The sequence below is a fragment of the Elephas maximus genome, chromosome 1 (genome assembly GCF_024166365.1).
Source record: "Elephas maximus indicus isolate mEleMax1 chromosome 1, mEleMax1 primary haplotype, whole genome shotgun sequence".
NCBI lineage: Eukaryota > Metazoa > Chordata > Mammalia > Proboscidea > Elephantidae > Elephas > Elephas maximus.
Window position 1 is genome coordinate 203398249 of NC_064819.1, and position 26568 is coordinate 203424816.

The 26568-nt window shown below is 36.9% G+C and overlaps 2 protein-coding genes across 3 annotated transcripts in view; one reads left to right on the plus strand and one right to left on the minus strand.

Moving 5' to 3' along the window:
• The window catches only part of TBPL1 (TATA-box binding protein like 1), a 36980-nt gene extending 16477 nt beyond the window's left edge, over nucleotides 1-20503 (plus strand). The window contains exons 2-7 of one of the 2 annotated variants that reach the window (XM_049901529.1): nucleotides 11990-12062; nucleotides 14031-14113; nucleotides 14278-14341; nucleotides 15842-15945; nucleotides 16045-16139; nucleotides 18565-20503. In XM_049901529.1, the coding sequence (XP_049757486.1) occupies nucleotides 11990-12062; nucleotides 14031-14113; nucleotides 14278-14341; nucleotides 15842-15945; nucleotides 16045-16139; nucleotides 18565-18644 (499 nt within the window). In that variant the 3' untranslated portion in view covers nucleotides 18645-20503. Of the gene's footprint in view, nucleotides 1-11883; nucleotides 12063-14030; nucleotides 14114-14277; nucleotides 14342-15841; nucleotides 15946-16044; nucleotides 16140-18564 lie in introns of both variants that reach the window. The other variant, XM_049901538.1, reaches the window with a different exon arrangement.
• A 117-nt stretch (nucleotides 20504-20620) lies between these two features.
• The window catches only part of SLC2A12 (solute carrier family 2 member 12), a 79184-nt gene continuing 73236 nt past the window's right edge, over nucleotides 20621-26568 (minus strand). Inside the window, 2 exon segments of the mRNA XM_049901517.1 lie at nucleotides 20621-23261; nucleotides 23263-23337. Coding sequence (XP_049757474.1) covers nucleotides 23150-23261; nucleotides 23263-23337 — 187 coding nt within the window. The 3' untranslated portion in view covers nucleotides 20621-23149.

Here is a 26568-nt window from a genome sequence, read left to right on the forward strand (position 1 = left end):
GTAGATGTTTTATTCGTTTTAATAAAAATTGGGCTTTTTATTGTCAGTGTTGAGTTGTGCCATATCAGCAAATGAAGGTCCCGAAAGTGTAACTCCATCCACGTCATTAAGATTGACTCTGCTTTGAGGAGGCAGCTCTTCCCCAGTCGTCTTCTGAGTACCTTCCAACCTGAGGGGCTCATCTTCTGGCACTATATAGACAATGTTCAGCTGCGATTCATAAGGTCTCACTGGCTAATTCTTTTCAGAAGTAGACTGCCGGGCCCCTCCTCCTAGTCTGTTTTAGTCTGAAAGTTCAGCTGAAACCCATCCACCATGGGTGACCCTGCTGGTATTTGAATATCAGTTGCATAGCTCCTGGCATCACAGCAACACGCAAGCCTCCACAATACAACAAACTGACACACTTGTGGGGACAGACAATTCCAAATGAGAAAAAATAGTTGCAAACATCCATTTAATAGTTGGAATGTGGAATGTACGAAGTATGAATCTAGGAAAATTGGAAGTCATCAAAAAATGAAATGGAACTAATAAACATCAATATCCTAGGCACTAGTGAGCTGAAATGAGCTGGTATTGGTCATTTTGAATCGGACAGTCGTATGGTCTACTATGCTAGGAATGACACCTTGAAGAGAAATGGAGTTGCATTCATCATCAAAAAAAATTTCAAGACCTAGCCTGAAGTACACCGCTGTCAGTGATAGGATAATATCAGTACACCTACAAGGAAGACCAGTTAATGTAACTGTTGTTTAAATGTATGCATCAACCACTAAGGCCAAAGATGAAGAAATTGAAGATTTTTACCAACTTCTGCAGTCTGAAATTGAGCGAACATGCAGTCAGGATGTACTGATAAATACTGGGGATTGGAATGAGAAAGTTGGAAACAAAGAAGGATTGGTAGTTGGAAAATATGGCCTTGGTGATAGAAATGATGCCAGAGATGGCATGATAGAATTTTGCAAGATCAACGACTTCTTCATTGCAGATACCTTTTCTCACTAACATAAACGGTGACTATACACATGGACCTCACCAGATGAAATACACAGGAATCAAATCTACTACATCTGTGGGGAGAGACAATGGAAAAGCTCAATATCATCAGTCAGGACAAGGCCAGGAGCTGACAGCGGATCAGACCATCAGTTACTCATATGCAAGTTCAAATTGAAATTGAAGAAAATTAGAACAAGTCCAAGAGAGCCAAAGTACAACCTTGAGTATATCCCACCTGAATTTAGAGACCATCTCAAAAATAGATTTGATGCGTTAAACACTAATGACCAAAGAGCAGAGAAGTTGTGGAATGACATCAAGGATATCATACATGAAGAAAGCAAGAGGTCATTAAAAAGACAGGAGAGAAAGAAAAGACCTAAATGGATGTCAGAAGAGACTCTGAAACTTACTTTTGAACTTCAAATAGCTAAAGCGAAAGGAAAAAATGATGAAGTAAAAGAGTCAAACAGAAGATTTGAAAGGGCTACTCGAGAAGACAAAGTATTATAACGACATGTGCAAAGATCTGGAGATAGAAAACCAAAAGGGAAGAACATGCTCAGCATTTCTCCAGCTGAAAGAACTGAAGATAAAATTCAAGCTTCGAGTTGCAATACTGAAGGATTCTATGAGGAAAATATTAAATGACACAGGAAGCATCAAAAGAAGATAGAAGGAATACGCAGAGTCACTATACAAAAAAGAATTGATCTGTGTTCAACTATTTCAGGAGGTAACATGTGATCAGGAACTAATGGTACTCAAGGAGGAAATCCTGGCTGCACCGAAGGCGTTGGCAAAGAACAAGGCTATGGGACTCGACAGAATACCAATTGAGCTGTTTCAACAATCAGATGCAGCGCTGTAAGTGCTCACTTGTCTATGCCAAGAAAATTCTGAAGCCAGCTACGTGGCCAACCAACTGGAAGAGATCCATATTTGTGCCCATACCAAAGAAAGGTGATCCAACTGAATGTGGAAAATATCGAACAATATCATTAATGTCACAGGTAGGGAAATTTTTGCTGAAGATCATTCAAAAGCGACTGTAACAGTATATTGACAGAGAACTGCCAGAAACTCAAGCTGGATTTAGAAAGGACATGGAACCAGGGATAGCATTGCTGATGTCACATGGATCCTGGCTGAAAGCAGAGAATACCAGAAAGATTTTTACCTGTGTTTTACTGAGTATGCTGAGGCATTCGACTGTGTGGATCATAACAAATTATGGATAACATTGTGCAGAATGGGAATTCTGGAAACACTTAATTGTGCTCATGAGGAATCTTACATGGATCAAGAGGCAGTTGTTCTAACAGAAGAAGGGGATACTGCATGATTTAAAGTCGGGAAAGGTATTATGTCAGGGTTGTATCCTTTCACCATACCTAGTCAATCTGTATGCTGAGCAAATAATCTGAGAAATTGGACTGCATGAAGAATGGGCATCAAGATTGGAGGAAGACTCATTAACAACCTGCATTAGGCAGATGACAACCTTGCTTGCTGAAAGTGAAGAGGACTTGAAGTACTTACTGATGAAGATCAAAGACCACAGCCTTCAGTATAGATGACACCGCAACATATAGAAAACAGAAATCCTCACAACTGGACTAATGAGCAACATCATGATAAATGGAGAAAAGATTGAGGTTGTCAAGGATTCATTTTACTTGGGTCCACAATCGACACCCGTGGAAGCATGGAAGCAGCAGTCAAGAAATCAAAAGATGCATTGCATTGGACATATTGGCTGCAAAAGACCTCTTTAAAGTGTTGAAAAGCAAGGATGTCACCTTGAGGACTAAGGTGCGCCTGACCTAATACATGGTGTTTTCAGTTGCCTCATATGCATATGAAAGCTGGACAGTGAATAAGGAAGACCAAAGAAGAATTGATGCCTTTGAATTGTGGTGTTGGTGAAGAATATTGACTATACCATGGACTGCCAAAAGGATGAACAAATCTGTCTCGGAAGAAGTACAACCAGAATGCTCCTTAGAAGCAAGGATGATGAGACTATGTCTCACATACTTTGGACATGTTATCAGGAGGGATCCGTCCCTGGAAAAGGACATCGTGCTTGGTAGAGGGTCAGCAAAAAAGAGGAGGACCCTCAACCGGATGAATTGACACAGTGGCTGCAACAGTGGGTTCAAGAATAATAACAATTGTGAGGATGGCTCAGGACTGGGCAGTGTTTCATTCTGTTGTGCATAGGGTCTTTATGAGTCGGAATCGACTCAGTGGCATCTAACAACAATATTATTAGTGTTAGAATTTTTTGTCGAGAAAATATACATAAAAGATATGCCAACTCAATAATTTTTACATGTATGATTTAATTTGATTACATTCTTCAAGTTGTGCATCCATTCTCACTGTCCTTTTCGAAATCATTCCACCACCATTAACAAACTCACTGCCCTCTAAGCAAAAACTTTCCCTGTTCCCTTCTCTCCCACTCCTGGTAACCACTAATAATCTTTGGTTTCTATGTATTTGCTTATTTCATGTAAGTGAGAACATACAGTATTTGTCCTTTTACAACTGACTTATTTTGCTCAAAATCATCTACTCAAAGGTTCATACATGTTGGGACATGCATCAGGACTTCATTTCTGTTTATGGCTGAGTAATATTCCATTGTGTGTATATCCTACTGTTTATCTATTTATCTGTTGGACATTTCGGTTGTTTCTGTCTTTTGGCTCTTGTGAAAAGTGCTGCTGTGAATATTGGTGTATAGGTTTCTGTTTGCATTCCTGCGTTTACTTCTTCTAGGAATATACCTAGGATTGGGATTGCTGGATCAGATGGTAGTTCTGTGTTCAATCAGTGTTAAATTCTTAAAGGTACAGATGAGCTTGCAGATTATACAGTCTCTGTTACACCTATTCAGTGTATTTGCATAATCACGTAAAAACGTAAATGCATGAACTCGGATGTATTACAGTAAAACTTGTTTCCACAAAGCAGACAGCTGACCTACTGGTTGTAGGTTGCTGACCCCTGCCTGCTGTTTATTATCTTGGTTTTTTCCATCTGTTGCTGTGACCGTTCTCAAGTTTTTCATCAGTTAAATAATACTATTTGGTCACAATATTCAACCACCTGTGAATCCATGTAACAGTTTTTCTTTGGTCCATTTTGACCCATAGCAAAATGAGCACATGCTGTGTGCTGTGCACTCGTAATGGATTATCAGTCGTATTTAATCCTTAAAAGAACCCTGGCATGTGCAGGTGATATTATCATCAGTTTGTGGAAGAGAAAATTAAGACTTAGTAACTGGTTAAATAACTTACCAGTGTCACACAGCTAAATGTAAACACTAGGTCAGAGCCACTTTTTGTAAGGTTTATGCTGTATTGCTACACAGATGTGAAAGAGCACCCTCTTTCTAAAAGGCAAGATGTTTGTTTTTCTCCGTCATGGTCACAGGTGTGTATTAAGAGATTATCAAGAAATGTGTTGGAATCTGACAGAGACCACATGGATTCGTGTTTGCAAATTGGTCTACTGCCAGTTTCTGAGCCTCTGCCATGTCTCAAATTATGGATGGTAATTTTGTGGTTAAACCTTTGAGGCCCCTACTGCAGCATCCTCACATGCAACTTGAATACATTCTCATCTTTAGGTTTATTCCTTTTCTTTTCAGGCTTCAGCATTATTTTCGGTTTACTCTTTTGGCAGTGTTCATTGTGGCCTTTCAGTTTGACTGTTTTTCGTGGTGCCCAGAAAATGTAAAATGTAGTAGTCTTTGATGCAATTTGTTATAAAAGCCAGGAGGTGGCAGTGTTTTCCAAGTGATAATTTAAGGTTACAGTTTGTGGTAGTTGCTGAAGCTTAACTAGTGTTTGTGAATACTGCTAAAAAGTCAAAGGACCCAAAATATGGATAACGTGGTGTTCTTGTCCATAAAATCACTGAGCTAGGGAGAAGTTGCTTCAACTTTTATGATGCATTTTAATAGGAAGCTAGAAATATGACATTTCTGGAAAATAGGATAGCTGCAGTTTTGAACTTTGCTTTTTATTAGAAAGGAAAGTATGGCAAATTAAACTCATATTGGTGTTTACTTCAGAAACAAGACAAAATATCTGACAAGCCATGTCTTAATATTAGGCCTTGGCAATGGGTAGATTATTGATATTTAAACTTAAATAGATATAACTTAACTTAGAAATAACCATTTTTCTTGTAGTAAACTTAACATATGTTGTTAAAAAAAAAAAAATCCAGACTCTACAGAAAGATAGAAGAAATAAATCAAAAAGAAAAGTCACTTTAATGCTAACTCTCTAAATAGAATAATTGTTAACGTTTTAGCAGAAATGGAAAATTTTCTGGAAAATTTAATTTCCCAAAACTGACCCAAGAAGAAATAGAAGTCATATCATAAAGAAATTTATTAGTTTTTTTCAAAAGTCTACCAAGCAAGCAAAGAAGCAAGTAAGACAGATCTAGATAATTTTCAGATAAGGTGTTCTAAATTGTTTTCCAGCAAAAGAGAGAGAAAGAAATCTCCCATCTCCCCAATCCATCTAATGAGTCTAGTATAACCTGGGTACCCAAACCAGATAAGGACAGTAAAAGAAAGAAAAATTATAGCGTAATTCTACTTATGAACATAGATACATAAATTCTAAATGAAATACTGACAACCTAAATTCAAGAGTGTATTTTATATCACGGCTTAATTGAATAAAGGGATGTAATATACATGTAACAAATTTAACCCTTTTGTGATTGCAGTTACCTCTAGGGACCAAGTATTTTTTCTGCCTCTAAAGATTTATTGGAAACCTTGGTGGCATAGTGGTTAAGTGCTACACCGCTAACCAAAGGGTCGGCAGTTCGAATCCTCCAGGCGCTCCTTGGAAACTCTATGGCACAGTTCTACTGTGTCCTATAGCATCGCTATGAGTCGGAATCGACTCTATGGCACTGGGTTTGGTTTGGTTTAAAGGTTTATTGGAAAGCTGCTGCACCACTGACAGTGCGTGCTGCCACGGGACAGCGGCCTTTACATTGTTTGAAACTGAAGAAACGGGCATGTGCCGCAAATTACTGTTTTTACAGGGCATTATATGAGGTGTCTGAAATTTTGGTTGGAAAATTAGAAATTTTGAAAATTTTCATTTGTTACACATACATACCAGTAGATCCTGGTGGAGACTCTGGGATATAATTAGTGGTATTTCATATGTACCATTAAACACTTGGGGTTGACTTGTAGGAGGGGGTAACAACAACAACAACAGAAATCCACACTACCTACCAAAAATTCAGACACACATAATGATTCAGAGTGCTTCCATTCATGAAAACACATGGTATCAACAAAAAACACAAACCAGAAAATAACTGGTTCACGGAAGAGTTAAGATGAGGATGTCACCTGGCAGAAGTGCGTGTGGAGGCATCAGCTGTATATTAAGTTGGGTGATGGGCAAATAGATACTCGTTGTATTACTTTCTGCCTCTTAAGTATCTTATACTCTAGTGCTATGTTTGGCAAGTTTAACAGCTTTTCAACTTTAAATATTATCATTTTCATATACTCTTTTTTTGGAGTTTCTTAAACACATTCCCTTTGGAGCCATACAAACCAGTAAGACAGTAAAACTAACATTTGCTGTAAGTGTAAACCAACATGAGATGTAGTAAAGCATCCTACATAGCATTTTAATGGATACTGTATTAAGAGGCTTATGAGAAAAAGACTGTAAGCTCTTTTACCTTCATATGAAAATAGGTGGCTTTGGAAGGAAAGTTTGAGGCTTGCTAATAATAACTTTTTTTCCCATATCTAGTATTAAAAGAATTTGGAATTATGGTTAGATGAGAAGTTTAATATAGATTGAAGGTTGAAATATTGGACTTTATACCATTCATTCACCAAATGATAATTCAGTATCTACTATGTGCCAGATTGGGTGCAAGGCCGTGGGAGTATGTAAACTTTCAAGTCAGAGTCTTTGACCTTAAGAAACTCAGAATGAGGTATTGTTAGGTTTTATTAGATATCAAAAAAAAAAAAAAAAAAACCCAGTGCCGTCGAGTCGATTCCGACTTATAAAAAAAAAAAAGAAAAAAGACCCTATATTAGATATTAAGGGTTATCAATTCAAGTCAGAAGCAGCCGTGTTATAAATAGATATCCAAATGTTTAACTGTATTATTATGATAGCATAAGAGTGGTAAACAATTTGGAATATTTTATCGCTACTGGAAATCAGTTCCAACCATCTTTCTTACGGAGCCCTGGTGGCTCAGTGGTAAGAGCTTGGCTCCTAACAAAAAGGTTGTCAGTTCGAGTCCATCAGCCGCTCCTTGAAACCCTGTGGGGCAGTTCTACTGTGTCATACAGGGTTGCTGTGTGTCAGAATCAACTCGATGACAGTGGGTTTGGTTTTGGTTTTATCTTTCTTATATATAAGTAATTATTTTTCACCTAAACAAAGTTATATGTGTGTTTTTTTTTTTTTTGAGCTTCTCTTAGGTTCAATCAATTCCACTTTAAAACTGAGAATAAACTTTACTTAGACAGACCTTTTTTACTTATTGATAGAATTACTTAGCCACGCTTAAAACTCAAGATATGATAGACTTCCAGCTGCTTTGTAGAAATCAGTTTGTCCATTTCACTGCGTTATCATCCTAGTTATTTTATTTAAAAGAGATACAGTGTGACTAGCCTTAAGAACTCTCTGTTAATATCCAGTACTACTCTCTTGTTTTACAAGATAGGTAGATAAACTGATTCGCAAGTGAGCCTCTTTTCATACTGCTTAAAAAGTGTGGAGTGTTTCATGTTGTTAGGGGCTCTCGAGTTGGTTTCGACTATAGCAACTCTATGTACAACAGAATGAAACACTGCCCAGTCCTGTGCCATACTTAAAATCCTTGTTATGCTTGAGCCCATTGTTGTAGCCACTGTGCCAATCCATCTCCTTGAGAAAAAAAAAAAAACCCGTTGCCATCGAGTGGATTCTGACTCATAGCCACCCTATAGGACAGAGTAGAACTGCCCCATAGGGTTTCCAAGGAGCCGCTGGTGGATTCAAACTGCTGACTTTTTAGTTAGCAGCCAAATAGTTAACCACTGTGCCACGACAGCTCCGTCTTCTTGAGGGTCTTCCTCTTTTTTGCTGACCCTCTACTTTACCAGGCATGATGCCCTTCAGTGACTGGTCCCTTCCAACAAGTCTGAAGTATGTGAGATGAAGTATCGCCATCCTTGTTTCTGAGGAGCATTCTGGCTATACTTGTTCCAAGACAGATTTGTTATTCTTCTGGCAGTCCATTCCTCTTCGGCCTTCCTTATTCCTTGTCTAGCTTTCACATGCTTATGAGGTAATTGAAAACACTGTGACTTCCATCAGGCACACGTTAGACCTTAAAGTGGCGTCTTTGTTTTTTTGACACGTTAAAGAGAACTTTTGCAGCAGATTTGCCCAGTGCAATGCGTCCTTTGATTTCTTGACTGTTGCTTCCATGGGCTTTGATTGTGGATCCAAGTAAAATGAAATTCTTTAGTATTTTCCCTGTAGAATCCTTCAGTATTGCAACTCAAGGCTTGAATTTTTTCTTCAGTTCTTTCAGCTTGAGAATGCCAAGCATGTTCTTCCTTTTTGGTTTTCTATCTCCAGCTCTTTGCATGTGTCATTATAATAGTTTGTTTTGTCTTCTTATGCTGCACTTTGAAATCTTCTGTTCAGCTCTTTTCCTTCATCATTTCTTCCTTTTGCTTTAGCTACTCTACATCTAAGAACAAATTTCAGAGTCTCTTCTGACATCCATTTTCATCATTTCTTTCCTTCTAATCTTTTTAATGACCTCTTGCTTTCTTCATATATGATGTCCTTGATGTCATTCCACAACTCGTCTGGTCTTTGGTCATTAGTGTTCACTGCATCAAATCTATTTTTGAGATGGTCTCTAAATTCAGGTGGGATATTCTTGAGGTCGTACTTTGGCTCTCATGGACTTGTTCTAATTTTCTTCAACTTCACCTTGAGCTTGCATATGAGCAGTTGATGATCTGTTCCACAGTTGGCTCCTGGCCTTGTTCTGACTGATAACATTGACCTTTCTCATCGTCTCTTTCCACAGATGTAGTCAATTTGAATCCTGTGTATTCTACCTGGCGAGGTCCATATTTATAGTTGCTGTTTATGTTGTTAGAAAAAGGTATTTGTGATGAAAAAGTCCTTGGTCTTGCAAAATCCTATCATGTGATCTCCAGCGTCGTTTTTGTCACCGAGGCCATGTTTTCCAACTATTGATCCTTCTCTTTTGTTTCCAACTTTCGCATTCCAATCACCAGTAATTATCAATGCATCTCGATTGCATGTTTGATCAATTTCAGACTGCAGAAGTTAGTAAAAATCATGAATTTCTTCTTCTTTGGCCTTAGTGGCTGGTGTGTAAATTTGAATAATAGTCCTTTTAACTGGTCTTCCTTGTAAGTGTATGGATATGATCCTGTCACTGACAGTGTCATACTTCAGGATAGTACTTGAAATGTTCTTTTTGATGATGAACGCGACACCATTCCCCTTCAATTTGTCATTCCCGGCATAGTAGACCATATGATTGTCCAATTCAGAACAGCCAATGCCAGTACATTTCAGCTCACTAATGCCTAGGATATTGATGTTTATGTATTCCATTTCATTCTTGACGACTTCCAATTTTCCTAGATTCATACTTTGTATATTCCACATTCCGAATATTAACGTATGTTTGCAACTGTTCCTTCTCATTTTGAGTCATGTCACATCTACAAACGAAGGTCCTGAGAGCTTGACTCCATCCACGTTATTAAGGTAGATTCTATTTGAGGAGGCAGCTCTTCCCCAGTTGTGTTTTGAGTGCCTTCCAACCCGGACGGCTTACCTTCCCAACACTGTTCCACTGTTGTTTTCAAGTAAGATGCCCTTTTAAAAAAAGTACTGACTTTCATATTGTATCCTTGATTGAAAAATAGTGAGAGCAGTATTTTCTGAGATTGCTTGCCAGGTTACTACTTATCTATGAACACTTACTAACTTGTGTTAAACTATTCCCATGACCTCATTTTTAAAATTTAAGTTGCTGAGGCATAGAAACTATTGTCGATTTTGAATTAACTTCAAGGCTTATTTGCATTCACAAAGATTTACTTTACCCGTTCTTTCTTGACTTGTTTTTACCCTGTCTATTTCCTTGTATTCTCCCCTCAGGCAGTGTGTTAGTTTAGGAAGACAAAGTATTAAGTCTGAATCAGTAAGTTTTAGCCTGTTCAGTGGGAAAACTCTTATGTAACACTTAATTTGGCACAGTTTCTTAATACAGTTTCTCCTTAAATAATTGCTTTTTGTTGTTTACTCTCAAGGGACATGTATCAGTTAGGATTGGGTTTGGCTGCATGCAACACAAATCCACCATTTGAGGGTAGCATAAACAAGATAGAAAATGGTTTTTCTTTCACATTTGTGAAGCCTGGAGGGTTGCTGTGAGTTGGAATTGACTTGATGGCAATGGATTTGGGTTTTTTTTTTTTTTTTGGAGTTAAGTGCAGGACTCATAAGGAGATTCATGGTATCAGAGGCCTTATCTCATAGTTTCATAATCTAAAATGGCTACTTTAGGTCTAGCTTTCATGTCCAGACTCCAGGCAGAAAAAATGGACAGAAAGGCAGGGAATGTAGGAATATCAGAGTGGCAGAATGTAATGAAGTTGGAGTACAATTAATACACAGAATTGAATGCTACATGGTCCTATAGAGGTGTTAGAAGTCTTGGTCTGACTTGTCATTATGTTGTATCAGAAACTAAGAGTGAGAAGAACATGAGCGAATTTTCTTTATTTGGACTCTTGACGTCTTCACTGTTTTTTTAATATAATTTAAATCCTTATAAAGAATACTAGCTTTTAGACGTTGTGGCTGCAAGGAACCTTAAAATATAGTTATAATAGTATCGTTACTATTTCCTGATTTTATTTTTGTGGATCAGATAAGCTGAATTACCATTATTTATTTTTTAAGATGTGGAAACCCAGTCAAAGAGAGAATATTTTAGGAGGATATGGGTGATGTACATAGTAAAAACCAGGGGTTGTTTTTTTGTTGATATACAGAATTACTCTTAGGGTTTTTTTTTTTTCCCCTAATATGGACATTGGAAGATTCTGATTGTGATAAAACAATACTGTGCCAACTCTGTTAGAGCTCCCCACACACACTGGGCTATGAGCTCCATGAGGACAAAAGACTTTGCCTTACTCGTTTTTTTCTCTCCAGAATCTCTGTATAGAAGGTGTTCAGTAAGTGAATAATGAATGAATGGTTAGTAAGTTAGAGAAGTCTTTTAATTATATGTTCAAATCAGTATTTCTGCTTCTTTGAACTTCAGCTAATTGTTTGACATAGAAAAAAATAGATCATACTTTTTATAGCCCCAGCAAATTGTATGAGGTGGGCTATAATATCATTACTAGTCGGACATTGGGACCACAAGAATAGTTAGAGCAGAAGTCCAACCCGTAACTGTGGTATGCCTGGAACACACATGGTGGTTGCAAGGCGAGTAGCAGGAGGTGAGTCTGGAAAGTGCCTAGCACGTAAAAGTAAACTTATTTTAAGGAATGACAGATAGGCCCAGATCTAGAAGAACATTATATGGCATGCTATCTTAAAAAAAAAAAAAAAAGAAGAAGACATTTTAAGTGGGGAGGAAAAGGGGCATAATTTGAGTAGCAAATGAAAAATACATAATATAGATTCATTTCCTGCCTTTTAATTTTCAAGATTGTTTGTGAAAAATAAATTAACAGAACGTTTAAGTTTAATTACTTTATTTTGTTTTATTTCTCAGGATGTGATCTTCGTGGTGGGAAGCTAAATTTTTAAACTACCCCAATGGATGCAGACAGTGATGTTGCATTGGACATTTTAATTACAAATGTAGTCTGTGTTTTTAGAACAAGATGCCATTTGAACTTAAGGAAGATTGCTTTGGAGGGAGCAAATGTAATTTATAAGCGTGATGTTGGAGTAAGTATCTGAATTTTGGTGTGTGTACTACATGACCTAATTTTATAGTGCTATGAATGCTACTATAAAATGTATTCATTCTACAGATAATTTCTGAGCTGTAGAAGAGGCCCCTCCTTTCATGGACATCGTGGCGTTTAGAGACACTATCCCTGCGTCTCAAAGAACTCATTGGTTACATAGACATTTTATTCTCTCAGTTTCTTTTAACTGAAGAAAAGAACATTTATACTTTTATTTATACTTATTCAAATGTAATTATACTCGAATGATGTCCAAATATATATTGCAATTTTTGTAGTATATTAACTTTCATACTCCTCTTTAGTTAAGCTAGGATAGTTGGTTTTCTTTAGTAACAAATTGCTGAAAATAAATGGTTCATATCTGAACCTAGACGTTTAAATGTTTAGTTTTTGTTAAACCTATATATTTTAAAATAAAAACTTATACCTCATTATCTCAGTGTTTTAGGGTTAACATTATAAATGACATGGATTGTTTATTTGGCTTTTATAAACCAAAGAATGATGACATATGTATGTTACACATTTATTACAAAAATTAAATAAAAATGCATGTGAAGACTTTATTTAAGCTGTAAAAATTATTGCCAATATACAATGGGTAAATTGACACTATCTTTTTTTTTTTTCTTAGTCCTAGAAACCAAGTAAAGAGGAACTAAATTCGATTAAAGTTTTTAATGAACCCCAATTAAAGATTTTCAGGTTCATCAATAATACTGACTTCACTTAAAGGAATAGATACATCTGGCTAAAAAGTTTAGACAGAAAGTTGCCCAGCACTGCTTTGGTACTTTAGTCAACCATACGGAAGAGAAGTAGTTTTTTTCAAGGAAAGTTAACAAGAATCTGAGTTGATGGACAAGCTGGTGGTGAAATAATTAAACATAGAATAAACTCAGTTCAGCGTTTCTCAGTCACTTGTGATGAAATTTTACGATGTATTTTATATTTTAGTTCAAACTCCGTTTTGATCTTTGGTAAATTTTGAGTTTACCCAGATTTTATAGTTTTATAGATAATAACAGATAATATGGTATATGGCAGAGAGGGAGAACTCAAAACATAAGTTTTAAGAAGAAATCTCTGATTCATTTATGAATTTACATTTACTCAGTAAACATTTCTCTCTCTCTTTTACACATAATGGGCATATAAGAAATATTTCCCAAAATGAAAAGTTGAAGTGAAAATTTAAATTCAAACATTATTTTGGAGCTCAGGTCTTGACCTACTTATACTCACTGTGTAGGTGATTTCATTCAAGCCTGTAGCCTTAAATGCCTTTCATATCTAAGGACTCAAGTTACATCTCCTGCTCCCATGTTTCTCCTATGCTTGAGATTTGCATATTGAACTTGAGTAGGTAGTAGGCATCTCAACTGTAAGATACACTATAAAGTAGGGGCGGGTACGGCGAAGCAGAATAAAGAAGGGTGTAAGGAGTTACAGAGCAATGAAGGGATGGGTATTTTGGATGGAATAGTCAGGCAAGGCCTTTCTGTGGAGGTGGCATTTAGTAAGAGAACTGATTGAAATGCCAGTGTTGAGGGAAGACTATTCCAGGTGAACGTAACAGCTCCTGGAAAGCTGAGTTGTGAACAAATTTTGCATGTTTGAAGATCCCTGTAAATTCCAGCCATTTGACTGGAGTGGAATGAGAGTTGCAATGTTTGTGTGCACATAGTATATTGGTTTCAAGTATATTGTGAGAGATTTGTATAGACCTTGTATTTTTGACTAATTAAATGTCCTTTTGGGTTAATATGTTCTTTGTATTAAGTACTGTATTTGATTTCTGAATGGATGATTTGAAGATCAGATGTTCTAATCTTGGATACGCTTGGAATGGTATTTTGACATTAAGATGGCTACATAGTACAGAATCCTATATGAAAATTAATGCTTATTATGTAATGTGATTTTTCTTTTTTTTTTGCAGAAAGTATTAATGAAACTCAGAAAACCTAGAATTACAGCTACAATTTGGTCCTCAGGAAAGATTATTTGCACTGGAGCAACAAGGTAAATGTTACTTGGGTTTTTAATTTCTTTAAAATTCCTCTCATAAGAGAGACTTTTTTCTTAGACTTCAAAACAAAATCATATTATTAAGTTTATTATGTTTCCTCAGTATAAAATTTATTTTTCGTGTAACTGATGATCTTTTTCTTTCCTTAAAACCATAGTGAAGAAGAAGCTAAATTTGGTGCCAGACGTCTAGCCCGCAGTCTGCAGAAACTAGGTTTTCAGGTAAAAATTTTCAAAAAATATCCAAATAGCAAATATTTAAGGATTTATTTTTATAAAATTTAAAACTTTAATTTGATTTTAAAAAATCACCATATAAACTCTTCCTATGATTGAACTTTTTCTCTGGTTTCATACTGTCCTGTAGTATGAGTGGTACTTTCCTAGTCCCCAGATTTGCCCATGTGTATTTGTAATAGATCCTGACTTTTTCCCAAATTGCTTTCCCAGGGAGACATTTGTTTCCCTGCAAACTAATTGCCGTTTCCCCTCTTTGGTTATTTTCATTGCTCATACAAAGCCATGTTTTTGATCATCTCAAGAGTGATACGTCAGGATGATGAGTAGAGAGCTGCAGAACCCTGCTGAAATGTCCACACTGGTTGGCATGCTGTCACACTTGTACAGTGACCATTTGCTGGCATGTTAGCCTTATCAAGTATGAATTTGTAGAGACTTATATTTGAATAAAATTGTTATATATTGTGGAGTTCCAAAGACACTTGCAAATGATGAGGAAATTGAAGATGAGCTATGGTCCCTGAAGTGGTGGGCCTACGCTCTTTTGGATTTGGGTCCATTTGTAGAAATAGTGATGGAAAGTTGAGGGTTTCCATCTGATGACTTCAGTCTTCTCTAAGGTGGAAGGTGATAGGAAGTAACTAAAGTGCTGGTGGGAAGCAGGGGGGGTTGGTGCTTGAGGAGAAGGGCAGTGTAGAGAGCCCTGTTGTGGTACAGCCTGATGGTGAGGCCACTTTGCACAGCTTTTGACTTTTTGTAGCTACCTTGAGCAAGAACTGAGTTGAAGCTTGGTAAGCTCATCCACAATTGTAGTTGTACTAGGAGTGCTTGAAAAGACAATGAGATGATACAGTTTAAGATACTGATAGGGGTTGCTGACATTAATACTGAGAGGACATTAGCTTCAACCTTGGAACTTGTTTTCTTAGCATAACATTCGAAGTGTTGAGAGAAATCCCAGTTAATTAAAAACGTCCTCCCAAAACAAATATTTAACTAAACTCACAGAAATGTCATTTTACCTTATTGTGTATCAGAAAAACATTTGACCTTTGGAGCTCAATGTACACCCCATTTATTGACTTTTAAAGGGACAACTTTTCTATTTTTGACCCTTGAGAAGGAAGACGCTGCTTTAATTTTCTTTCCCTCTAGTCTCTGGTATCCCAGTTGTTTTAAATATCCCATGTAAACTATTAAAATACTAAACTAACGATTCAACAGACCCCACATGTACTGTTCTGATCGTGCAAATATCACAGGTTTTATGTGTGTTTTAATGACTCTTTTTGAGCTCTTTTGTTCTCTTTAATTCAATCATAGCGTTAAGGAGTCACTGATAACTTTCAGTACTAAACTTCAGATGTTTCTGTTTTATCTTTTCTTAAGGATTGAAACTTAATTTTTAGGGATTGCCCCGATGAGCAGATTTTTCTATTTCAAAATAATTCATTGAATTTGACTTTTACTTCTCCCCTAAAGGTCATATTTACAGATTTTAAAGTTGTTAACGTTTTGGCAGTGTGTAACATGCCATTTGAAATCCGTTTGCCAGAATTCACAAAGAACAATAGACCTCATGCCAGGTAGGCCTTTGAAGAATCAACATAATATATTTGAAGTTACTTCTCTGGCTGTAAATATCTGTATTAATTGTGGGTGTCTGTTTTTGTTTTTTGATATAGTTATGAACCTGAACTTCATCCTGCAGTGTGCTATCGAATAAAATCCCTAAGAGCTACATTACAGATTTTTTCAACAGGAAGTATCACAGTAACAGGTATTTTATGATGTTGAAACCAAGCTTGTCAACGGTGGATGAATGCAGTAAGAGATGCCCATACCAAAATAAGAATAATGTCTAATTTGTCTTCCTCATTTACTTCCTCTGCCCTTCAGAGGGAACCAGTTTCCTGATTTCTAACACTGTAGATTAGTTTAACCTGCTTTTGTACGATTTGTAAATCTTACATATACTAACTAGTATTTTGTATCTGTCTGCTTTCACTCATAATTACCTTAGTGAAATTCATCTTTATTCTGTGAAGTTGATGATCATGCATTTTCATTGTTGTATAGTGTCTGGTGTGTGAATATAGTGTCCATGGGCATTTGGTAGTTTCTGGTTAGAATATTGAGAATATTCTGGTAATATCTCTATAGTATGATTTTTTTTTAATGATAGCTTATATTTAAAACATCCAAGATAAACCCATTTTATCAACTTCATAGAGGTTTTACTTAAGCACAATATTCAAATATAATTGGTACCCGTTTGTTACATATGTATTTTATAATGTCTCTTGAGTCTTTAAGTATTTGGAAGGGGTAGTTTCAGAAGACCAGGTATAGATGTAAAGAGTAGCATTAGCATGTAGGGTGATCTTTCAAAGGCACTGTGGCCGCAGATTCTACAGTGGCATTGCTTCAGACTCAGGCCCAACCTTAGTCAAAATTTGAGTTGAGGGAGATTTCTGTAGTGCCTTGAATTTTACTTTTTCTTCTTTTAATCCCTACAGGAGAATAAAAGTTATTAATTAACACATTTAAACCCTTAAAATAAGCTTTAGTTTTAACTCATTCTTTGGGTTTTCACATTTTCCTTGGGGGCACTTTTAAGCCTATTGTTGCAGGTCCTACCTGAATCTTAAAAATGGGGTGGTGGGTGGTAGCAAGTCTATTTGTTGCTGTCTTTGAACTGTCTGGAATCCTGGTGGTGCGGTGGTTAAGAGCTTGGCTGCTAACCAAAAGATTGGCAATTCGAATCTACCAGCTGCTCCTCGAAAACCCTATGGGCAGTTAAATACTTACCCAATAGGGTCACTATGAGTTGGAATCAACTCAACGGCAGTGGGTTTGGTTTTGGTATGGTTTTCAACCGTCTGTTTCTACACCTTGGAGCCTGAACTTCTGGAAGGACACAAAGTCTAGCATAGGTCCCTTCTAAGAATAGAATAAAATGTGATGCATGTGTAAAATCTACTTTTGTTAGTAGAATAATTAAAACAATAACAAACTGAAGACAATTGACTTGGTTAATGAGCACGCATTATATACTTGTTTACATTTGTAATATCCTATGAAATGTTAAAAATTCACTGAGCACAGACTGAGTAATTCCCACTGGCAGAGTATTATGCTGTGTTTGTGTGGGGCGGCGGGGCGGTGAGTCAGCAAGGTAAGGTGGCATGGTCAGTACCTTCCAGAAGCTCACAATGATTATGTAAGTTTTCAGGATTTTTCATGTGGACTAAGTGTGTGTTAATGAAACTATTTTTACTCAAAATAAATTTAATGAAAATATTTTCATTGCCCCCACTTCTTTTAAATGTTTCTTTTTAGCTATTTAAATGTAGGATTACATTTTTTAAAAGTTATTTCTAGTGTTATGTGGATTAATTGATATGCTTACTCCTTGATACGTTTTTACCCCTGTGGGTAAGCAGTGAAGGTGAGATAGCTAGATTAGTTGTAAACATTAGTTATACATATAGTTATAACTATAAACGTATTATTTTCTTTATAGTAGTAGTAGTAAATCTGTGAAGTTTTTTAGACCCCCTTTTGGTTTCCTAGCATTGTGGCAGCAGCTGTGATTCACTCTGCTAGGCTCCCAGGTACCCCTGTGGTCTTCACCCTTAGCCTCACCAAAAGCCAGACTGCAGTGATGAAAAGGATAGTAGTTGTCTAGCCTCATTTCTTGCTTTCATAAGCATATTATTATTTTTATCTGTGATAGTTTATATGCAATTTCTTATATACAGTGAAACCTGTGAGAGCCAGAACTTGATGAGACTGCCTTGTTTTTCTGAGTCTCACTAATTTTCCTCCTTTAACAGGGTGCAGTCTTCCCACTTTTCTAACCCTCATGTTAGTGGAAAATATTTGAGTTTTCTTTCTCTGACAGGTTTCCTGCCTTACACAAGTTCTGGCTTTTGTAGGTTTTACTGTACTGTTTTTATACTGGTCTCCTAAAATGAGATGAATAACGTTATTTTGTGTGCTAGGTTTTTTTTAGTCCAAAAAAAAAATTTATTCTCTCACGGTTCTTATTCTAACTATGTGTATAATTATGTAAGTGTAGAGTAAAAAAACAATTAATCTGCTATTCTAAAGTACTTGAATATTTTTAATTCTGGGAGATCAGTTTTTCCTAGTGCTCTCTTTTCCTCTTCTCATCCCTTTCTCCGTTGTGTTTGTTGCAGGGCCCAATGTAAAGGCTGTTGCTACTGCTGTGGAACAGATTTACCCATTTGTGTTTGAAAGCAGGAAAGAAATTTTATAATTCACCACTTAATTGGTTAGAATCCCTAACTGAGCACCTTTTAAAACCTGCTGCACATTGGACTCAGAACAAAAGGAAAACTGGACCAACAGTAACTGAGGAAATAGACTCTTTTATTCATTCATGGCTGCAGTGTAAGCTCCAGTCCCTTTGGATTTCATTTCAAACCTTGCTGTAATATAAAAAGGAAGTTTACAAGACATGACATTGCTGCTTTTACAAAAGGACATTCTATTTATTTTCGCAGTAATTCTCATGTCCTCATAGCAGAGCTGTCACAGTGTGCACTACCTTAAATTGTTTCATTTTGTCATTGTTTTTTTTTTTTTTTTCCCCAGTTTGAGCTAATGTGTCTTATTTGTGAATAGTCTTTTACATTTTTGTATGCTGAACATGGGCACCAAAGAACCTGTAAAAGTTATCTTTTTCAATTGAATGTGCACAAATAAAAGTTTGGAAACGATCTCTCTTCATATCCATTCTAGAACTTTCATTCCCCATTTTCTATTTTAACAAAAATTGTATTCATAATTTTTTTTTTAACTATGCAAGCTTAGACTTTTGCTAAAGTGTGTTTGCTCCTTTTCGAAGTGTATTTTGTATATATATACATATATGCCACATGTATATAGTATCTCTTTAATGCTCTGTTACCAAATATCAAATAAGACTTTGTTTCTTGCAGATTAGAAATGCAAACATGTATATAAATTCAAGGGAACAGGAGTAGAACTTTATAGATAAAGCATAATGTTTTATGTTGCTAATTTAATATGATAGAAAATGTTAAATAACATTTGAAAGTTAAGAAAATTGTAGTTTTTAATAGAAAACCCTTCTACCCAGAAGATGGATATGAGAAAGAAACTGATGGGTTGTACCTCATGTACCTTTGTTATTCTGGAAGGACTCTACTATAGTTATGGGAAAGTGACTGAGGTTCTTGACTCATTAAACTTTGGTTGGTGCTCAAGGCTATATTAAGAGTCTTGTCAGAAGTTGATAACATTGTGCTGTTTTAATAAGAAGTGCCCACAAGCTGCCTCTGTGCCACAGTGTAATTACAATATATTTCAACGTGAACTTGAAAGCCATTTTGCGAGATGTCTTTCCCATTGCTGTGTCTTATTTAATGGAACTAAAGAGTGACTATTCAGTATAGTATATAAAGTGGGATCGCAACTGTTAATGTTATAATAAATATGCATTTGTGAAGCAGTTTCTTTCTGGCTCATCTGTGAGCCTGGAATGGAATGGTAATACAGGCCTGAGCCGCAGCTGCACTCTGCCGTGGTAAAACCAGTGGTGATTTTACCTGCAAATAAGGCTGAGTGGAAAGTTGAATTAGCTTCTCAGTAGAAACTTCATAGAGACAGTATTCCAACACAACCTTCCACTAAAACCTGAATTACCAAAATGTTTTGAAACCTTTGTAAAAAATTATAACATCTTAACCTCCACATTTAGTGCCGTGTCCTTACCTTATTATAAAATCTTGAAAATTTAGTTGAAGCATTGCACTGAACGATACATAGCATTTTACGTGCATTTTTGTTTTCTCAATGCCTCCCCAGCCCCTGCCTCTCATGCCCTCAAAAGTGGGGTCAAAGGCTGGCTTTTATCTTCTTTCTTTTAAAAGACTTGTGATTTTTCAGACGTTTAGTGTCTTTCTCTTTTTTTCCATTGTGTTTATTTACTTTAAAATACAGTAGGATAGCTAATCTCATATAATACAGAGAATAGAATTAGATGGAAATGTTACAGACTCTGGACTGGCTGTTTAAAAAAATTGTTATTATTCATTTAGTTTTAATTAACAGTAACAAGTGAACTCCTGCTTTGCAACATTCACCCCCCCCCCCGGAAAAAAAAAAAAAAAAAAGGAGGAAAGAGAAAATAAAGCATTCTGTATCTGAGGTGCATATCCAGATGTTTTAACATTTTCAGTATTTGAATGACTTGAAATTGGGTAGTAGCTCATCAAAATGCTTTATCTGAAAAGGGAGGCCAACAGTCTGAGCAGGTTCAGTTTCAGGGTGGCTCAGTGAGCATCACCTGGCAGAGTGTCACTGGGTAAGCTACTAGATCTCACAAAAGTGGTAAGAAGTGATTGAGTGTGATGTCTTCTGCTGGCTTTCCGCAAGTGCTGTAAATTTTTTTATAAATAAAAAATGTGAATATATGCGTACAAATCAAAAGGATTCTCCCTTTTTATTTTTGAAAGTCAAAAAGCTCTGATTTAGGAGGGTATTGGGTCAAAACATAGTTCGAAGACAAAGTTGTTTAGTTACAGACTCAGAAAAATAAAAGGAAACTAGAAGAGAACAATTTAAGACACTACAATTTAAATCACTAGTAATAAACCAATTAGGTTTACAGTTTCCTGCCCATTTACATTCATAAATGAATGGCTAAACCAAGAAATAGCTAAAATATATGTAGTGTTTGAACTTCAAAGGAAACATCTAATAATTTTGTTAAATATCTTAAAATTTGTGATTCTAGTCAAAGAAAAAAATCTGTATTACATGTCTTGATTTAATCTCAGCATATAATTCCACTGAAGATTCGTGATAAATCTCTTTAATTGACCTGTAGAACACAATTTCCCTTCTCCTACCAAAACAAACAGAAACAGTGCAAACTCTAACTTGCATATGAAAATGTACCACTATAGAATTGTTTAAGATCTCGAACCTCCTTTCCTCATAACTTCCTCTGCCAATTTTAATTAAGATAGTCCATTTCAAAACCAGAACTTTTAGTCAGTCTTCTGAGATTCAGATAATACAGTCTGACTATTGCTTACATAGATTTGTCATCTTTCTACTTTGTTATCATGGAATGTAGTGAATCATACACCTTTATACCAAACTGGGACAGTTTGCTCCTTATTACCAATAAGGAAAAGTCCAAGCCAAATACAGGTTTTCCTCTTTTTCTTCAAAGGTTTTTGGCTCATAGGATTGATTCTCTTTTCTTCAGATTAATCATTCATGCTTTAATTTTTTAGTGTGTGCCTTCCCATAAAAAAATAGCTTATAATATTAGTAATTTAATGGGTTACTAGTTAAGTGGTTTGAGACTCTTCATTGTGGATTGTCTTATCATCATAACCAAGTTCTACTGGTAAAATATTTTGCCAAGGCTTAAAATTCAACTGGAGAAATACAGAAGAAAGTAATCCATTATTGTGACGATGAAAAACCTAAGTTTCTGGTGTGGTCTGTGGTCTGTCTGTTTCACCACAGAGAACAGTAGTGAGAGGATTGGCTTGATGTCTGAATGTCATTTCTTATATCTGCAGTCATCTGAGAGTCAACGTCAATTACAGCCAGCGCGCCATAACCTGAGGTAGTGATATTCCTGAGGAGGGCTGATAATGGCGAGAAACTCTAGACTGCTGTAAAGTTTTTGTGAAAGCCTTACAAGGAAAGAATTTTATAAACTTGATTTAACTCAAACCTACTTAGAGATTTGGATAAATAACCTAATAGCCTGACCTCTTTCTAATGTTTTACTAATAAAAAAAAAAAAATTTTTTTTTTTTTGCTAATAGCTACTTCTAAATAAATATGGTCCCATGATTTTGAAATTGTTCTATTCACATAAGAAAACAGATGGGAAAAAAATGCTTATTTTTTCTCAGCAGTTGCAGAATTGTTTCTTTTAATATTTTTATAATACTAGCATGAAATTAATAAAACCAAGATATTTTGCATTAAATTATATTCATAATTCTTAAAATAAGCAGTATAGTCTTTGTATTTGTTGAATTGTAACTAGGAATTATCACTAAAATCCTAGCCAGGATCCTATCCTAATCTAGAACACTTGTGCAATTAAACTGTCCACATTGTGTCCTGGTTCTTTTTTTATAAAAGATCCAGTGCAAGTAGTGTCTTAGTAGACAAAAAGTGTAAGTGTTCAGACCACTTAGGTATCTGAATAATAAAGCTGTGACTGGCCTCTATACATATTTTAAGGCAAAGGTTGATCTTATCGCTAGCACATAGTTTTTCAAAGGCTACTCTGTGAAAAAGGTGGGGAGCATTCAACCAGCTGGTATATATTTTACCTGGTATCATGGTCAGAAAAAGGAGCCCTGTAGGCACGCAATGGTTAAAGCACTAGGCTGCTAACCAAAAGGTTCAAACTTCAAACCCGCTAGCCACTCCATGGGAGAGAAGACTTGGCAATCTGCTTCCATAAAGATTACAGCCTTGGAAACCCCTATACCCTTCAGGGACAGTTCTACTCTGTCCTATAGGATTGCTATGAGTCCTAATTGACTGGAGGCAACAACAACAACACTTTGCTGAGAATAAGAAAGAAACTCTATGTGACCTTGTGCCTCATCTACCTTTTGAGGTTCTTTTTGCGGGGGGAGGTGGCGATTAAAAGTTGTCTATAATTTCAGGGTGTCTTTTTAAAACTAGCTCCATGACATTGAAAAGACAGCAGTAACAAATACGTGATGGCACAAAGACACCCTGTGAGGTGTTCTACCAAAACCTGCCATTCGGAAGGTTTTGAGGCCATTTGATCTCTGGAGAAAGCTGCTTTGGTTGGCCCTTACCACCCAGCCTTTTATACTCCATCAGCTGTTCTTGGGGCTCTTTTTTGAAGCTGTCTTCGCACTAATTCCTCTTGGTGATGACTCATGAAACGAATGTTGTTTTTCACATAGTTCCTGAAAGAGAAAGAGGCACTAATGAAAATGTCATTCTTAATTTACAGTGATTTTTTAAAAAATGTGCTATTACTTTAAAAAACACCCTGGGATTTTCATGTTTGAGCTATGCAGAAAAGACATATTTTTATTGTGAAAGCTTTGATGTATCATGAAATTCAGTATAGATAGAACTTTGGGCAATTTCATGGAAAGGATAAGGTGGAGTTGTCATCTTGGAACATAATTATGGCCATCCTGCGTACAGGGAGGGATTCCAAGGATAATGTTACATTCAGAGAAGTAAGGAAGATATCTTAGATCTCATTTCTGTTTCTCAAAATCTACCGATATGCCTATATTTAGAACTACATATTCTGCCTTCCGCATTAGCGATATGCCTATATTTAGAACTACATATTCTGCCTTCCGCATTAGCGATATGCCTATATTTAGAACTACATATTCTGCCTTCCGCATTAGCCTCTTGCTCCTACATTAATATATTCTCTCTACAGGCTTATTCCCATCAGGATAAAAGATGGCTCTAGTATTTTTTACCTTAATTAAAAAGGAGACAGCCTCCCTTAAGCCCCCCTCCCCATTAAGATATCTTTTTCTGTAATTTAACCAGTTGACAGTAGCTACGATGTGCCAAACACTAGGATAGAAGTGGATGAACACTCCTGCTCATACAGCTTTCTTCTTAATGGAAGAGAAAAGCCCATGAGCATGTAATTTCAAGTTGTAAAAGTGCTAATGAAAAAAAAGTAAACGAAAAAGAATGACTGAATTGGCTGGGTCTGTTTCATGCAGATGACTTCTTTCTAAAGAGGTGACGATCAGAAACTGGAATGAAGTCAGGGAGGGAATCGTAACTGCAAATAAAATGTGTTTACAGAAAGGCCAGTACGGCGAGAGCAAGGTAGTGCATGAATGGAGATGAGGTTGGAGGCTTGGGTAGGAAGGGGGCTGGTGAGAATTTTATATTTGAAATGTGAAGGAGCCCTGGTGGTGTAGTGGTTAAGCACTTGGCTGCTACCCAAAAGGTCAGCGGTTTGAATCCACCAGCTGCTCTGTGGGAGAAGGATGTGGCAGTCTGCTTCTGTAAAGATTTAGCCTTGGAAATCCTGTGGGGTAGTTCTACCCTGTTCGTAGAACTATGAGTCTGAATCAACTTGATAGCCTTTTTTTTTTTTTTTTTTGTATTTGAAAGGTAATGGGGAGCCTTTGAAGAATTTTGAGCTGAGGAATGGCATTTTAAAAAGATCAATCCAACTGCTGTATGGAAGATAGATTGTAGAGGACAGGAGCTTACTATGGTCCTGATAAAAGTTGTGGCTTGCATTTAGAATGGTATGGGTGGAAAGGTCAGATTCATGATAGGTTTTGTTAACAGAGCTAACAGGACTTGCTGATAGTTTAAATATGGGGTGCACAGGATGGTGAGGAATCAAAAATGAATCAAGTTTTTGTCCTAAGGTGTCTGCAGAAGGGGAAGATTTGTGGAGGAGTGTGCGTGTTTGGGTGAATAGAGTTGAGAATCAAGAGTTCTGTGTAGGCCATGTTAAGTTAGAGATGACTATTAGATACTCCAAGAAAAGATATTAAGTAAGCTGTTAGATTTGAGGATTTGAAAATCAGGTAAAATGTCAAAGGCTGGAGCTAAAAGACGGGGAGTCATCGATTTATGGATGGCATCAAATCCTCCAGGCGCTCCTTGGAAACTCTGTGGGGCAGTTCTGCTCTGTTCTGTAGGGTTGCTATGAGTCAGAATTGACTCGACGGCAGTGGGTGGGTTATATAAAGCCATGAAACTAGATGAGATCATCTAAGAAGTAAATGTAGACAGAGAAGAAGCCCAAGGACTGAGACCTGGGTCACTATTGTGTTTATGAGTGTGGAGGAAGAGGAAGCAAAGGAGACTGAGGACTAACTAATGAGGTAGGAGAAAAAAAATATGTTCCGGAAGTCAAGTGCATGGAGCATGATGAACTGGGTCAAGTGCTGTGGAAAGTCAAGTAATAGGAGGACTGAGAACTGGCTCTAAGGTTTGATAACTTGGAGGCCACGAGTAGCCTTGGGAGTAAGACAGTGGGAAAGAACACCTGGTGGGAGTAAGTTCAAGAGACAAAAGGTGAGGACATGGAGAAAGCAAATATAGGGCACTCTGGAACTACTAAAAGTGGGGGCAGGGAAATGGGTTAATAGCTGGTGGGAGTTTGAAGTCAAGGAACGTATATATTTTTGGATGGGAGATACTTTAACTTTTGTGTCTATGTGTGCTTGTGTTTGTGCATTATAATCCCACAGAAAGGGGAACTTGATGATGCAATCAGTGCACAAATGGAAGAATCGGCCTTTGCCACAAGGCAGAGTATGTGGGCATAGATATCACTAGGTTAGTAGATCATGTGGTGGGAGGAAGTGGTGGTCTCTATTGTTTCTATTAGTGAACTAGAAAAAAGCAAGATTGCTGGCAGAGAGTAAGGTGTGAGGTAATCATCTTGAAGAGCAGGGAAGTCAACTCTCCTGGGAAATGTAGATTGCGGGGCATTCCTGAAGGCCAACTTGAGATGCTCATGAATTTAAAACAAACCTGTCAGCATAGTTATGCTTTCTTCAGCCATGTTGAGCTCCTCAGATGCAGAGATAAAATAAGCTAAGAGTTGATTTAACCAGGTTTGTTCAAATGATGGAGGAAGAGAGAACAGAATTGGCAGTGATTATGGCGATGGTCCACAAAACTTAAACAGGGTGAGAAAAGAATTGACATGAATGATGGATACTAAGTGAATTCCAGGTCCTGATAAGGGGAAAGATTTGCTGAAGTGCTGGTTCTGGAGAAAGTAAGCTGAAGAGAAAGAAGTGGCTAGAGGGTGAGTGGGATGCTTGTGAGTTCAACAGTTACACTGGTAATGACAGAGTCTAGGGTATGACCATCTGTTTTCTGCTCCCTTTCACAGTATGGAACTTCTGGAAAGAGTGGCTATAGCTGATGTCTTCACTTCATCTTCCACTCTCTCCTCAAACTTTTCAGTCAGCTTCTGTCCTCTCACTCCACTGAGATCGCACCTGACAAGCCTCTGATCACATCCCTCTTTGTAGTTGGCCTTTAAGCAGCCTTCAGCATCATCCAGTGCCACTTCCCTAAACACCGCTTTTGGCTTCAGTGATACCTTATTGTGGCCTTCCTCCAGCCTCACTGGTTGCTCTTTCTTCATCCTTTTTGATGTTTCTTCTCCTCTACTT